At 36.5% G+C, this 17,803-nt stretch overlaps 1 protein-coding gene across 1 annotated transcript in view; it reads right to left on the bottom strand.

Moving 5' to 3' along the window:
• Positions 1–17,803, bottom strand: part of RIT2 (Ras like without CAAX 2) — a 388,510-nt gene that overhangs the window by 190,219 nt on the left and 180,488 nt on the right. The window contains exon 4 of the mRNA XM_028098362.2: positions 10,546–10,737. Within this exon, the coding sequence (XP_027954163.1) occupies positions 10,546–10,737 (192 nt within the window). The remainder of the gene's footprint in view (positions 1–10,545; positions 10,738–17,803) is intronic.

Raw genomic sequence — 17,803 nt, 5'->3', positions numbered from 1 at the left:
ACAAGGCCTGTGTTTAGATGGGGTCAGGCATCGGAATTTACTCTGCAGATGAGAATGGTTGTGTACAAAGGAAAAAATGATCAGATACATACATATTTATAGAAAAACAAACACACGGCTTAAAGGGGTGAGATGAAATTTTAAAAGGGGAATTACTAGAATTTAAAAACAGCAATTGAAATTAAGAACTCAGTGGATAAGCTTAAATCAAATTAGGTATAGGAGAAAGAGTAAACAGAAAGAACATTCAGAAGAAAATATCTAGAATGAAACACAGGGAGATAAAATGATGGAAAACAGAAAATAAAGTATAATTCAAACACAGGATAAGGTGAAAAGGACTAACATATGTCTAATTGGAATCCTAGAAGGGAATGCAAAATAATACAAAATAATATTTGAAGAGGTAATGACTAAAAATGTTACCAATCTGATTTTTTAAAAAAAAAATAAGCCATAACTCAAAAAGCACAGACTTTAACAAGTAACACACATCCAGAGAGAGAGCAAGTAAACAAGAGAGAGAAAGCCACATAGGTACATCAGAGTAAACATCTTGAAAATTAAAGACAATAAGAAATATCTTAAAATCATCAGGGGTAGGAGATATGGTAAAGGAGGTGTGGTGCAGAGTACCTTCAATTAACAATTGGATGGGTATCGGATTTTTCCAACACAAAAGATACCAGAAGAAATGGAATTCTATCTTCAAACTATTGAAAGAAAATTACTGCAAATCTGCACATACATGAACTGCCATGCAAAAGTATATATTCTTATCAAATATATATGGGACATTTACCAAAAGTGATCATATGGCATGTTAAAAATCAACACTTTACAAATTTCAAAGGACTAAAATTATACAGCATATATGAAAAATAGTGGAAAATAAGAAGTTCAATAAAAAATACCTCATAAGTCACCATATGCCCAGAAATTAAGGGCTGTACTTCTGAAAAACCCATTAGTTAAAGCAGAAATCACAAGCAAAATTAGAAAATATTTTGAACTTAATGATAAAATAGGACACAAGAACTTAAGGGATAGCTATACCAAAGCCTTCAGTAGAGGGACAGTTACAACCTTAAATGCATAAATCATAAAAGAACAGAAGAAAATCAATGAGCTAAGTATCCATCTTAAGCATTCACAAACAGAATAGTAAATAAAACTCCAAAAAATTAGGAAAAAAACAAAATAAAAACCTGGCAATTATAAAATAGGAAAATTCTAAGATAATCTAATAAAAATAGTGAGATATATAAAGGATAATATACTGAGGCATGGGTTTATTCCAGAACTATATGGTATGTTTTACAATTAAAAATGAATAAAATTCACCATTAATAAAATAAAGCCCAAAGTTGGTGCTTTGAAAAGATTAACAACATTGATAAATGCATGCCAATGCTGTTCAGTAAAAAGAGAAGCACGAATTAACACTATCAGGAAATTAAAGGGGTTATCATTTCAGTTTCTACAGACAGGAAAATGATAAGAACCTATTATAACAATTTTATGCCAATAAACTTGCAAATTTGACAAAGTAGGAAAAAAAACTTAAAAAATTACTCAATGGAAAAAAAAAAACCCTCACTGGATGGTCTATATAGTGGAGAAAACAAAGGACAGAATTAGTAAATTAAAGACAGATCAATGGAATCTGAACAGAGAGAAAACAGACCAAAAGAAAAACAGAGAGAAAACAAAAAACAGACCAAAAGAAAAAATGGACTCCTCCGCTGAAGCATTTTAGTAGAGAAGGGATAGCCTTTTCAATAAATGGTGTGGAGCAATTAAACATCCACCATCAAAAAACTCCAAAACAACAAAGCAAAAAAATCCAAACACTTTATACAAAAAATAATTCAAGATGGATTGTGTTCTTAATTGTAAAACATAAAACTTCAAGAAAAGAACATAGATGAAAATCTTTGGGACCTAGGACTAAGTGGTAGTCTTTGATTTTATACCAAAATCATGATTTATTCAAGAAATAGAAAAAATTGACTTCATCAAAATGAAAGTTTTTCCTGCCAAAGATCCTGTTAAAAGGATGAAAAGGCAAATTACAGACTGGGAAAAAAATATTTGCAAATCATATATCTGACAAAGGCCTTGAATCTCAAGTAAATGAAGAACTCTCAAACCCTAATACTAAAAAACAATTAATAAATAACTGGAATAATCTAATTACACAATAGTCAAAAGACTTGCACAGACATTTCACTGAAGAGGGCTATACAGATGGCAAATAAACACATGAAAAGATGTCCAATATTATTAGTCATTGGAGAAATGCAAATTAAAACCATAATGGGATATCACTATATAGCCAACAGAATGTCTAAAATGAAAAATAGTGATAACGTCTAATGCTGGCAAGGGTGAGAATGTAAAGTAAGTACAGACACTCTGGAAAATACATTGGTATCTCCTTTCAAAACTAAAAATGGACATATCATAAGACCCAGCAATTTCACTCTTGGGCCTTTATCCCAGAGAATTATAGACTAGAGTTCATGCAGGAATTTGTATATAAGTGTTCACAGCAGTCTTATTTATAAGAAATGAAAACTGGAAACTATCCAAATGTCTTTAAAGGGTGAATGGATAAACTGTGGTTACATCTGAACTTAATGTTATTCGGTAATAAAAAGGAACACATTACTGATAAACAAAACTTGGATGTGCCTCAGGATATAATGTTGAATGAAAAAAGCCAATCTCAAAAGCATGTGTACTGGATGATTCCATGTATGTAACAATCATGAAATAAACTGTGTACAGATGGAGAATGGACTGGTGGACTGATGGTTGCCAGGAGTTAGGGATTGGGGTAGGTAGGGAATGCATGTGGCTATAAGGAATAAAATAAGGGAGTCTTATGGTAATGGTACAACTGGGTATCTTGATTGTAGTGGTGGTTATGCAAGCCACATTGATGATAGAACTGCATAGAATTACACACATATACCCACAAATGAGTATGTGTAACTGGTGAAATTCAATAAGCTTTATGGATTGAACTAATATCAATTTCTTGGTTTTGATATTTTATAGTTATGTAACATAATAATACTGGGGAGGCTAAGAGAAGGGTGCACAGGGCATCTCTACCCATTTGTTTGTAATCCCCTGTGCCTGTACAATTATTTTTAAATAAATTTAAAATCAAGATGTTTATGTACTTTCCTAAACATATGGTTGAATGAAGTTAAAAAGTTTCCAGTATGCAAACAGGAAGTGTTCCTCTCTCAGAAAATAGGTTTCCTTCACTACCATAAAGTTCACTTTAGAAACCTCGCTTTTGCTAAGACCTACATTAGTATCCGTTTTTCCTATTGGGATGAAATCTGAAAATGGTTTTTCACTTTTACAGAATGCTATTTACTTCTTTGCTTTACGTCCTTCTGGCTCATGAAAGGTTTCATAGGAACTCTACTTGCAGATAGCAAGGAAAACCTGTATTTGTAATTCAACATATCAGTATCATTCTTTTGGATTTACAGGATTGTCTTGGTCTCTATGATACCTATATTTATACGTATACCTGCACACACATGATGTTTCATTTTGTTTTGTTTTGCTTTTTTGGATAAAGCCAGAAGCCTGAGAATTGAAAATTATCACAAATGTCAGAGTTTGGCTACACCAGGATACCTAGGGAAGGGCACGGAAAGCTGAAATCTCGAATTTTAAAGCTTCACTTACTTGGTATTTCTTTTCAGGCAGCTCTTTTAAGTGATTGCTTTGAAAAATTATAAGTGATCAGAGCAACTTTGTAATCTTGGATTTCATTTCAGAGCTCCAATCTGATTCCCCATGCAGCTTTCCTTTCCTCTTTTCCTTAAAAAGAAGCTTATTTCTAGACGCTTCTACTGACTTGTCAATTTTACAAATGTGGCCAACGATCCATGAAAACCAAACAATTCACTGTAACACCGTTTAAATAAGGAAGGTAAGCAAACAGTTATGTCAGTTCAAACTGAATAGACACAACCTCTGTTCCAATGAAACATGAAACTGCCAAATGGAATGCCACTTAGATGTAGGTGCCCAATATATGCAGCAAAATTTAGATTTTTTATGACACATTTGCCTGGAGAAGTGGATTTAATTCATGTTATTTTCATCACTGTTCTTTTGATATAAGCATTTTTTATGTATGTAGGTGCCTGTGTGTGTGTGTGAGGTGCATGTATATTTTTCTTTTAGGTTTCCAATATCTCATTTAAGACTTTGAAAATGCTCATGGGGTCTAGATTCTCTCTTATGGAGTCTAAAGTATAAATGACCTCATGTCTTTTCATCTATATGCCTTCTAGCCCTTCTAGCTTGCTACAAAATCACCCCATTTGTTCAATTAGACTTTTGTGCCTACTTCCATTGTTTCTGATTTATGAGGACTAAGATAGAGCCTGAGAATGTGTGTTTCCAACAATGTTTCTAGTTAATACAGGTTCTTCTGTTTAGGAAACTATAATTTGAGAACCACAGGTCTCATCCAGGATGAGTTTGTCTATACATGGAAAAAATAGCTTTTCTGGAGTGGCCAATAATCTTTTTCATGTCTTTCTCATTTATTACCGGTTTTTACTCAGATTTCCTTCATGATCTAACAGAAATAAAGCACTGATTTCCTCCAAAGCTTTGTTCAAAATTCATTTACTCCAGGATTGCTACTGTTTCTTATCTGAAAATTAGGAAAATAATTCCAAAATTGATTTTACAAAGTCTGTGTACCAAAGCCCATGCACTTTGATTGTCAGAAAACTTGCTGGGCCTTCATCCAGTTTTAATTACTCTTCCTCTTGACGCAAACCTTACATATTTCATTTGCTAGTGTCTAACTTGTGAAACAGCAGACTAGAACATAGTAACCCAAAGAGTATTTAAATAATCCAGATGAGGGATGAGGATGGTAGTGCATAGTATTTATTGAGTCCCTAGTTTGTACTAAGCACTGTACTAGATAATCTAATGACATTATCTCATCTACTCTACCCAAAAACCTATGAAAGTGGTATTATCCCTATTCTATAGAAGCAGACACTGAGACAGATTTTGGAGTGCATGATATTGGTTAGGGATCAACACTTGTGAAGGAAGGAGTAGGAAGCTGGATTGGGTCAAGGGAGAAGCTGAATGACAATGCAAACCCAACGAGTCTTTGACAGACCAACATGGGAATCTGGAGCAAGATTTGCTTGTCATGGTGTCCCATTGGGTTGCAGTGGCTAGGTATTTATGTCCACACTTCACTGGAAATGGGTATCCCTGGGAAGAGTATGACCTCAGACAAGGAGGCTTTGTGTAGCTGGGGATGGCCCTGAAGTGGTCTACATACAGACTATGCCTCCTATCTCTATGCTGGATGTACTTCTTTGAAGGAGAATTTGGGTGTTCACTGAGTTTGCCACTGATTTGTCCAAGGACACAGTAATTGTCTCAGTGAAAATTCAAATTCAGGACTATCTGATTCTTTTGATGATATACTTCGTTATTTTCTAAAAAATATTTGCTAAGTTTATGCCTTAACCTTGTCTTGAGGAGTCCATCACGGACATTAACTGTCTTGTGTGACAATGTAACAATGTCCTCAGGTGCCACTGAACAATGTAGCAGTTTGTCCCTACATGCAAGGTCTCCAAACCTCACTGTAATTTTGTCACCTGTCATCCTGTCAGGGAGCTGAACAGTACAGAATCCATGAATAGTCTATTGCTTTCACACAAGCTGCCATCATTCTTTATCCTGATGACTCAATCTCTTGACTGGTCTTCCTGCTTCCATTCTTGCCCCCCTTCAATAACTAGATGGATAATGAAAACGCTTTCATGCCACAACTCTGCTCAAGTATTTGAAGTTATTTCTCTTCCTATATATGTGTGTATATATACAGATGTATTCTACGTGCGTATAGTTTTACTCAGGACACCATTTTTGCAGTGTGCAGTTGATACATTCACACTCAAACTGATCATTATTTATCTCCCCTACTCTAATTTCAGATTCTTCTAAAATTTTTATCCATCATGTTCACTCCCAAACAACAAGATTTTAAAAAAAGTGCTTGCTACCCATTACTAAATATTTGGTAAATAAATTGTATGATAAAATGGTGTTAGCAAAAAAAAAAGTTATGCAAGGATCAGAAAACTGATTTGGTTTCAAATTCTAGTTTCAAAACCTATTCAATCTAGATAAATTACATCAAACTCTAAGCTTTGTTTTGCTTTTTTTCCATCTTAATTGGAGTTAATACATTGGCATTTTTAATGAAATGAAATCGCAGATAAAGAAAATGTTATGGAAAAGGACAAATAGGGCTATAAAATTGTTAAATTTAAATGTGTATCCCTATAATATTGCATAAATTACCACAACTCTTTTCCTATAAAAAATATAAACCCTCGTCATTGGAAAAATGTGTTGATAAGGATTATCTAATGTATTGATAAAAGATGAATTACTACTCCTTTGTTTTTCACTTTTTAAAATTTGAGTGGTATTTGCAATTGCAGCATATCCAAGACACTCTGGTATATATTTATGCTTTGTGTTTGACAAAGTATGTCTTCAAGGCAGGCCTTATCTATGAAATTATTCTGAGGCTACTTGATATGTATGTCCTGGGCAGGCTGGTCTTCCCAACTCCTCCTCCTCAACACTCCATGGCTTGTGCGTACTCACAGCCCCACCATTCATTTCCTCCTCTAGCTACTCTTGTTGGCCCTTCCCCCCAAAATTGTCATCATTTACCTGCTCCTTCCTACCTGGTCAGGATGCTTCTCCATTCTGCATCTTCCTTCCTCAAAAATGCTGCCCACATTGACTTTCCTGGTTTTCAGCAACAATTGCACTTATGCGTGGTGTCATACTGTTCAATATTTAGGTCTGTTGTTTAATATAATGTTCTACATCACATGCAGAGAACAGAGATTGGGTTGCTCATTCCTCTACTGCGCTGCAAAGCTGCCACTGCTCTGCAAAGATAAGCAGAGGCTTGGCAGAACTCTAAATAGATGTTATTTTTCTTAACTCAGCAATTTATGATCTCTGCAGCTTTTATAGGCCCCCTCTCAGTAAAGGAATTGAACCATTTTCATTAGATAGATCACTGAAGAAGAAACAAGGAGTATTTCATGATCCCAGAAATTATTGCCTTCCACTCCCCAGTGTGATAGCTGAAGTCATAGTAGGGACAAAGACCATGCAAGCTCAGGGACATAATGTAGTCTGGGAATCTAAAAAAGGGCTTTATAACAGTCTGGATGGACTCTGGATAAAATTGTGCTACTGATCATAAAACAGTGCCTTTCAGTAGTTTTGAGCATCATTTCCTTGTCCTTACTTTTCTTCACATTCTTCCCAAGTTCTGACTATTACTGGCTTGTCCAGCACCTGGAGCTCCTCACTCTACCTCCAAAGAGTTAGCATTTTGCTCCTTTCTGCTCCAATACAATCCAATTGCTTATGTTCTATCCTCTGAGGAGCATGCTAAGATCCTGAAGCTGATATTTAAAAAAATCAAGAAAAACAATGGTTTGGAGGCCAAAAGTGAGATTTCAAATCAGAAACGCTGGACATGTTCTCATAGCCCTAACTAGCTATGTGACCTTGAGCAAGTCACTGAATCTTTAAAGCTTCAGATGACTCATAGGTAAATAGGATCATAAAGGAGCCTATTTCGTGGCCTTGTGGTGAAGATGAAGTAAAATTATGTGTGCTAAGTGCCTGCTACGGAGCCTTACAATACTAAATGCATCATCAGTATCAAAATGAATATTGTTCTCAGAGAAAATACTCAATCCTAAACAGAACCCTTCAATATTTTTGCTTAAAGATGTCATTAATGATGAAGGACGTCAGGCACTAAAACTCGTTTCTTTTTTTTGGTATAGAGGGACTTGGGATTCACCAAGATGGATTCAGAAGGCAGCCACCCCCTCCACCAAACAAGCATGACAATAAACATCTGTCATCATCAGCACTTTCCTTTCAGTCACTTTTTCTGAGGAGGAAGAAGAGCCACCAAGTAAAAACCCTACTTTCTCTGCCTCTTAGCACTGAACATAAGCACCAGCATGATTTCCTTCAGAAGCTTCCAGAGTTTAACATTATTACTCTAGGACTCTTCAAAACTCCTTTGAGCTAGAGATGATGCAGGTGTCAGCATCTTTCTGTTTTACATGGAAAAAATAATGAACCCTAAAATGGAGACCTAACCTTTGAAGACTAACATAAGGAAAAGAGTACATGTGATCAGGGTTTTAGTCTTAAATTTGACACTAACAGCATTATTTTATTAAAATCAATTTCTATCAGTATATTTACTTCTCAAATATCCTCATCCATCAACTGCTTGCCTTACAACTACACAGGGCAGCTATAGGATTAAAACAAAGTGTGAATTGAAGGCATTTTGAAAAGAAACAACCACTCTACAATTATAGGAACAATTATTCCCATCACAAACACCACAGCCAGAAGCCAAATTTGCATATCAACACTTCATTATTGGAGACGTTGGTACATGGGTAATTTTAAAACAAATTGTAATTTGAGTTTTCATGGGTTTTGCACTTTCTGTGACTATCTTGTTTACTTGCTTTTATTTGAAAGGAAAAGTCTGTCAAATCTGCTAAATTACTCAGCTTACTGTCATTTTTCTTATTTGTTTCGGCGATGTATGTGATGTTTCTGAGTCTCATCACTGCTAATCTTCAATTACCCAGGCTAAGACAGAGATTCCGTTGAACCCCTTTTGAGCCTAGGGAAGCAGAAGCAGAGCCAGGATGGTGAGGGGAAAGCAAATGCCAGCCAGTGTTGGAATCATGGAGAGCCATCATTCTAGAGACAATCTGATTAACTTTTGCCTGAAGAAGTTTCCCTAATGTTCTCAAATCCACTAGCTTACAAGAGCCACTTGTAGCTCTTGACTGGCATTCAGGCATAAGGTTTATGTTCTCTAAGAATTCTGAGAAGTGCAATAAAGGCCGTCATGTAATCACTGATGGTATACTTCCATCTCAGGGTGCTCCCTCATGTCACTTCCCGGAAGTCCTTAAAAAAAAAAGTGGAGGAGTATCTGAAAGGTTCACCACTAGACCTATACTTCCCTTCTTCATTTTTGTCAAGTATCACAGAATAGATTCATATTTAGCTGATGAGATAAACTTGAATTCCTTTCTCATAGCCATGTAACCATATCATACTAAACGTTGCTTTGGAGAAAGAGAAACAACAATGGAAGGCAGGAGAACAGGTGCAGAGGAGACAAGTATTATAGCTTCTAAAAGAATTCAGTTGCCACTTTAAGATCCTTAGATTTTCAAGTAAAATATAGAAAAAAATGCCACTACACTAAGTCATAGAAATATTTCTGTATTAAGCATAGATTTATAAGCATTGACTCTATATGATATTCTCACTTTAAGAAAACTTAAGATGCATTAGATACAAAAATCCAAATATATAAAGCACTTAAAATAGGAAAGAACTGTTTTAGTGAAGATTCTTAACCTTAGCAAAAGGATTTATTAGCGGGCTATTTTAAGTCTAAAAATCATGAACTGGAAACATACAAACTATTAAAATCCAGCTCAAATTTAAGGTCAATGCAAATAAGGATAAAGCATCTAAAATTAGAATTACACCATTCAATTTAGAGAATTTGATTTATAAAAATTTGATTTGCATGCAATTTCTTAGTAATTTAATTTTGTACAAAGTAAGTCATGGCAACAGAACTGTGAGATGATTCGCCTGGTCCCTGAACTAGGTTTTGTTTATTTAATCTCTTTAAGAGTACTAAGGAGTACAAGGAAGACAAGTATTATTACCCTGTGGAGATGAAGCCATCACAGCTTGCCCATCAGGCCCTGATAGTGTCTGATCAGAGAAGAATAAACTATAATGAACTACATGAAATCTGGTAGTGGATCACAATCCACGGTTTCTGCATTATTAGAAACTAGCTATGGTTTCTGCATTATCAATTTTGTTTGTCTAGAGAAATGAACTGAGGATCACAATGATATAGCAGAGGCAGCTTGAAGCAGGTTGATGGTATATGGAAGGCATTTCTTAACCTGACAAGTGAAGCTTGTTCTGATTCTGGAACTCTAATGGTTAGTTTGGTCTTTACATGGTAGCTGGATCCCAAGAACAAGCCTTTTAAGCGGCAAATGCAGAAGCTGCAGAACTCTAACGGCTCAAACTCTGAAAGTATACAGCCTCACCTCTACTAAACTCTACTGCCCACAACCAATCATAGGGCCAGCCCAGATCCAAGGAGACGGGAGAAACGGACTATGTCTCCTGTTGGAGTGGTGAGGACATTGCCGAATAGCATGTGGGATGGGATATATAGTGGCAGTTCACACAATCTACCGGGACTTCAAAGATTTCTCAGGAAAATCACATGCATCATTTCTTTCTCATAACTCTCAGTATGAACCTTGGAGAGCAGCCAGACTTGACCAAGTACTAGGTACCCTGGGAGTTAACAACAAACAAACCAAATTTGGCACTCACCTGGCGGAACCGGTCTAGGTCAATTTTGTTACCCACCAGCACCAGGGGAATTTCATAGGTGTGGCGGACTTGAAAAATGAGCTCTTTAAACTTGGCAGCTTCCTGGAATGACTGGCGGTCAGTGACAGAGTAGCAGATGATGAATCCCTCCCCACCTCGCATGTACTGCTCCCGCATGGCTGTGAACTCTGCCTGCAGGAAAAGAGCAAAATTGTTACGTAATTTAAAACAGTGAAGCCAACATGTCAATAAAATAAGAGGTCAAAAGTAGATAAATTATGAGACAAGGTAGTTTGGGTAGAAATTTCATCAAAGTTTATTTCTGGGCTTTGCATACAGGAAAGCAGAAGGAGGTCTAACTGTACCATTATGAAATCTGAATGCTTTAAAGTGTTCTGAGTGTTGATCTTTAATCATAGAAAATTTGATTTGAGAGATCTTGAGGGACATATGTTAAATAGCAGGTTAACTAATGAACTCTTAGGGATTATATATATCCTTTTAATAGCTTTCTACCTAATGGTCTAGTTTTAGGAAAGGGAATCTAAATTTGTATACTCTAAACTTTAAAACCTAGAGGAACTAATTTTCTCCTCAAAAAGATGAAAAGAAACACGAGTTTAACCTTGATTATCCCTGTGAACAGAGGAAGTTATTAGCATAGATAATCCCAAACCCAGTTATGTGCTTGAGCTTTCTTAGATTCGTCTCCCCATGGGGCATAAACAGAGGGAACTTGACGGCGGAGTCATGGGGTACTACTTTCCACGTTCTGTTCACTCTTAAGTCCTCTCTTCTCTTTGCAGAGGAGGACAGGATCACCTTCCGAAGGTTAATGGTATATGGAAGGCATTTCTTAACCTGACAAGTGAAGCTTGTTCTGATTCTGGAACTCTAATGGTTAGTTTGGTCTTTACATGGTAGCTGGATCCCAAGAACAAGCCTTTTAAGCGGCAAATGCAGAAGCTGCAGAACTCTAACGGCTCAAACTCTGAAAGTATACAGCCTCACCTCTACTAAACTCTACTGCCCACAACCAATCATAGGGCCAGCCCAGATCCAAACCTTAATTAAGATTTAATACCCCTAATATCCCTTGGAGATCATTCCATATAAATGCAAAGAAGTATTGTTTGCCATGAATGCATCATAATTCCTTTAACGCATGTACCATAATTTATGTAACTAGTTGCCTATAAACAGATATTTAGAGGTCTTCCTTTTATTCCTATTATCAACTATACTGCAGTATAGATTCCTAAACATCCACATTGCACAGGTGTATATCTGAGCAATATAGTATTGCTAGATGAGAGAGAACACACATTTTTACTTTTGAAAAATAGTGATCTCACCAAAGATATTGTACCAATAACTCTTTCCAACATTATGTAAATGTACCTGTTCCCCTCATTCTCATTCATGACACTTATCGAATTTTTCTACGTTTTATAAGTTTTAGGGTAAAAAATAGAATCTTGTTTCTTTCATTTGTATTTATATGAGAGTCATATTGAGCATCTCCTATGTTTCTTACCCATTTACAAATTCTCTCCTAGATATGGTTTTATTTTAAAAACTGAAATGTTTTTTATTCTTTGATTTGGGGATTTGGAAAAAAAATTCTCACTGGAGAAGGTTCTATGTGAGACATAAGAAACAAAATACATTTGAGTACATTAACAATAACTATATCATAGAGAAAAGACTAATAAATTTGAAGAAGTCCAACACCTATTAGGAAGACAGGCAAGGTACAGGAAAGTAAAATTCACAGAGAACAATATTAGATGAATGAATGAGTGAATATCTAATTGTGCTGGTTAACTAGACTCCAAGTCACATATATGTTATATTAATAGATCTACCAGTCCTCCCATCTGCTCTGAATTGAAGTCTCCAAGTATGAGGTTCTAGCATTAGTATTTTAGAGTTCCTTGTTTGATTTTGCTTTGCACCTAGATGTTGGGGTATATAACTGTGTTTGTGTTCAAAAGTGGTCTTTACGATCTGAGCACAGAACATGGGAAGCACAGTACATGACTTCTAGTTCCATTACTCAGAATATGTCCTCTAAAAAATCACCTAACCCCTCAGTGCCTCAATACCCCTCTTTGTCAAAAGGGATTAGGACACACACTTAACCCATCTTACAGGGCTGTAGAAAGGATCAAGTGAAAGAACAGATATAAAAATGCTTTGATCGATTTTTAAAATACAGTACAAATTAAGCCTATTATCATCTCTGGTACAAATCCTGCAGAATAGAAGCTGTCACTGGGAGTACAGGCATAAAATTCTCTTTGAGCTGCATTAAATATAAATGTAGAAGTATTTCTCAAATATGCTTAATCAGAAAATTAAGGTGTTTTTTTTCCCCTCCAAATAGGAGACACTCTCCACCAATAAAACAGATATAATTAAGCTATCCCAATGAAAGGGGAGGATACTTCCTCTTAGCTGACTTTATCCATACTAACACTTTTCAAAGCATATATAGGTTTTTCTTAAAGATGCACTGGAAGCCCATTCTTTGACTTATTTGTTTTTTGGGGGTTGGATTTGAGAAGTTCTTTATAGATCTTGGATATCAGCCCTTTATCTGTAGTGTCATTTGCAAATATCTTCTCCCATTCTGTGGGTTGCTTCTTTGTTTTGTGGACTGTTTCCTTTGCTGTGCAGAAGGTTTTTATCTTGATGAAGTCCCAAAAGTTCATTTTTGCTTTTGTTTCACTAGCTTTTGGAGATGTATCTTGAAAGAAGTTGCTGTGGCCGATGTCAAAGAGGTTACTGCCTATGTTCTCCTCTGGGATTTTGATGGATTCCTGTCTCACATTGAGGTTTTTCATCCATTTTGAGTTTAATCTTTGTATATGATATTAGAGAATGGTCGAGTTTCATTCTTCTGCATGTGGCTGTCCAATTTTCCCAGCACCATTTATTGAAGAGACTGTCTTTTTTCCATTGCATGTTTTTTCCTGCTTTGTCAAAGATTATTTGACCATAGAGTTGAAGGTCCATATCTGGGTTCTCTATTCTCTTCCATTGGTCTATATGTCTGTTTTTGTGCCAGTACGATGCTGTCTTGGTGATCACAGCTTTGTAATATAGGTCGAAATGGGGTAAGGTGACGCTCCCAGCTTTGTTTTTCTTCTTCAACATTTCCTTGGCAATTCGGGGTCTTTTCTGATTCCATACAAATTTTAGGACTGTTTATTCCAGCAGTTTGAAAAATGTCATTGGAATTTTGATCGGGATGACACTGAAGGAATAGATTGCTCTGGGTAGCATAGACATTTTAACAATGCTTATTCTTCTGATCCATGAGCATGGAATATTTTTCCATCTTTTTGTGTTTTCTTCAATTTCTTTCATGAATGTTCTGTAGTTCCTAGAGTATAGATCCTTTACCTCTTTGGTTAGGTTTATTCCAAGGTATCTTATGGTTTTTGGTGCTATTGTAAATGGAATCACTTCTCTAATTTCTCTTTCTACAGTTGCATTGTTAGTGTATAAGAAAGAAACCGATTTCTGTGCATTGATTTTTCTATCCTACCACATTACTGAATTGCTGTATGAGTTCTAGTAATTTGGGGGTGGAGTCTTTTGGGTTTTCCACATAAAGTACCCTGTCATCTGCGAAAAGAGAGAGTTTGACTTCTTCTTTGCCAATTTGAAAACCTTTTATTTCTTTTTGTTGTCTGATTGCTGTTGCTAGGACTTCTAGTACTGTGTTGAACAATAGTGGTGAGAGTGGGCATCCTTGACGTGTTCCTGATCTTAATGGAAAGGCTCTCAGCTTTTCCCCATTGAGGATGATATTCGCTGTGGGTTTTTCATAGATGGATTTTATGAACTTGAGGAATGTTCCCTCTAACCCTATACTCTGAAGAGTTTTAATCAGGAAAGGATGCTGTATTTTGTCAAATGCTTTTTCTGCATCAATTGAGAGGACCATATGGTTCTTCTCCCTCCTCTTATTAATGTGTTCTATCACATCGACTCATTTGCAAATGTTGAACCACCCTTGCATCCCGGGGATAAATCCCACTTGGTCGTGGTGGATGATCCTTCTAATGTATTGTTGGATCCTATTAGCTAGGATTTTGTTGAGGATTTTGGAATCCATATTCATCAGGAATATCAGTCTGAAATTCTCCTTTTTGATGAGGTCTTTGCCTGGTTTGGGGATTAAGGTAATGCTGGCCTCATAGAATGAGTTTGGAAGTTTTCCTTCTGTTTCTATTTTTTTGAAACAGCTTCAGTTGAATAGGTATTATTTCTTCTTTGAAAGTTTGGTAGAATTCCCCAGGGACTCCATCAGGCCCTGGACTCTGGATTTTGGGAGGTTTTTGATCACTGCTTCAATCTCGTTACTGGTTATTGGCCTATTCAGGTTGTCAGTTTCTTCCTGTTTCAGTCTTGGCAGCTTATAGGTTTCTAGGAAGGCATCCATTTCATCCAGATTGCTCAGTTTATTGGCATATAGTTGTTGATAATAATTTCTAATAATTGTTTCTATTACCTTGGTGTTAGTCGTGATCTCTCCACTTTCATTCATAATTTCATTAATTTGGGTCCCTTCTCTTTTCTTTTGGATAAGTCTGGCCAGTGGCTTATCGATCTTATTCTTTCAAAGAACCAAAAATGGGCAGAAGATATGAAAAGACACTTCTCTGAAGAAGACCATACAAATGGCTAACAGACACATGAAAAAATGTTCATCATTAGCCATCAGGGAAATTCAAATCAAAACCACATTGAGATACCACCTTATACCAGTTAGAATGGCAAAAATGGACAGGGAAAGAAACAACAAATGTTGGAGAGGTTGTGGAGAAAGGGGAACCCTCTTACATTGTTGGTGGGAATGCAAGTTGGTACACTTTGGAAAACAGTGTGGAGGTCCCTCAAAAATTTAAAAATAGAGCTACACTATGACCCAGCAATTGCACTCCTGGGTGTTTACCCCCAAAGACACAGATGTAGTGAAAAGAAGGGCCACATGCACCCCAGTGTTCATAGCAGCAATGTCCACAATAGCCAAACTGTGGAAAGAGCCGAGATGCCCTTCAACAGATGAATGGATAAAGAAGATGTCATCCATATATACAATGGAATATTACTCAGCCATCAGAAAGGATGAATACCCAACTTTTACATCAACATGGTTGGGACTGGAGGAGATGATGCTAAGTGAAATAAGTCAAGCAGAGAAAGTCAATTATCATATGGTTTCACTTATCTGTGGAACATAAGGAACAGCATGGAGGACATTAGGAGAAGGAAGGGAAACATGAAGGGGGGGAATCGGAGGGAGAGATGCACCATGAGAGGCTATGGACTCTGAGAAACAAACAGGATTTTAGAGGGGAGGGTGGAGGGGGACTGGTTATGGTGATGGGTATTAAGGAGGGCACGTACTACATGGAGCACTGGGTGTTATACGAAAACAATGGATCGTGGTTCACCACATCAAAAACTAATGATGCATTGTATGGTGACTAATGTAACATAGTAAAATTAAAAAAAAGATGCACTGGAAGCTGGTGTGACACAGATAGTTGAGCAGAATCTCTGCAGCTAGTATCAGCTTAATAATATGACACTGAAATCACTTTATAAGAAAAATGCTATGTTCAACATGTTGCTTCTGTCTTTGTTCACCCACGAATTAAAGATCTTTATGTTCTGTGTATCCTGAATGTTAATCTCTTCTTCATTTGCTTGTTATAAATGAAACTTGGTTAATTATTCAGGAACATGACTAGATTCCACTTGCTATCCAAAAGTAACAAAATATCTATGAAAGAGATCTGTGTAAAATACTACAAACATAACCATTTCTAATATATATATATATATATTTGTTTTTAGAGAGGGAATGAGGGATTGGGGGCCATGGGGCAAGGGAGGAGGAGAGAGAGAGATCCAAGCAGGCTCCACACCCAGCATAGAGCCTGACGCTGGGCTCGATCTCACAACCCTGAGATCATGGTCTGAGCTGAAATCAAGAGTCAGATGCTTAACCAACTGAGCCACCCAGGTGCCCCTTTCTCTAAGATTATCTAAGCTGTTCCGAGTACAATGCTGTAGCTTCATCAGTTCCCTTTGAAAGGTTTTCTTGTATTAAAATAAGGTGAGAATACTCTTAATTCTGAACACAAAATATCCTGATTAATCTCATATCAGAGTCTCTTAATTATCAGAGTATTTTAAGCAGGCTTTCAGAAATATAGGGACTGAACCAGCTCCCCGTTGTATTCAATGAATGCTACTACAATGTATGAGTGCCACACTGTTTACAAAATGCACTAGCACTACGGTCAAGCCAACCCCCAAATGCTTTCTAGCACAACACACACATTTGCCATTGTCTATGGTTGCCATACTCATGACAGTCACATCTCCATACCACACTTATATCCCTAGTACTCAAAAAGTAAATGAAAAGATAATCCACTCATGCAGCTGACACTATGCCAAGTGGTCAGATACGTAAACTACCAAAAAAGTCTGACCCTGTCCTGGTTGACCAAGCATAAATAGGCCAGGAGGAAACAAATGAAGGGCAATGAAGTACTACATGAACCATGGGGACTTAGAAAATGGCAAGAGCAGTTTGCAGGAAGAAAGCAAAGAGGACTTGGTGGAAGAAATGAGATGTGTTATTTTTTCTTAATTTGCCAACCATAAAGGGCTCCTCAACTTTCACGCAATCTTACTTCCAAAGATTATGTATTGTTACCCTTAAATCACCTTTCATGATCCAAATTCAGCATTTGCATGGCACTTAAACATCTGCATACCAGTTCACAATTCAGTTTTTGGAGGTGGTCAGAGGAGTAAAACGGTGGTTGTTGCTTTTGTTTGCATGTTTTTAAAGAAGGAATAAAAATATGAAATTATCAAAGTGATGAAAATGTAGGATTCATAAATTTGCTGTAATTGATGCAAAGTACCAAGACTGAAATCAATAGTAGTGGTGGTTCTTCAGCCTCAAACTGAAGCAGTTGAGAATGTTCAATTAAAATGGAAATGGATGAAGAACTTTTATAAATGCTGGTAATAAATGGTCAAAGAAGGTATCTAAAAGGCCAAATATAATTAATGAATTTATACTATTTTGTAGTTTTCAGAGAACATAACCATGTCCACTATACATTTGTCTATCATTGCCTTTCAATATTTGACACTCCTGTATTTTCAGGAATGCATTAAATCATGGAATACTGCCTAACTCATTCATCAAATACTT

This window comes from Eumetopias jubatus, unplaced genomic scaffold (genome assembly GCF_037043125.1).
Source record: "Eumetopias jubatus isolate StellerSeaLion01/CBP00866 unplaced genomic scaffold, mEumJub1_p1.0 scaffold_16, whole genome shotgun sequence".
Taxonomy (NCBI): domain Eukaryota; kingdom Metazoa; phylum Chordata; class Mammalia; order Carnivora; family Otariidae; genus Eumetopias; species Eumetopias jubatus.
The sequence above is the reverse complement of the archived record's forward strand: the minus strand, read 5'-3'. Positions and strand labels throughout refer to the sequence as shown.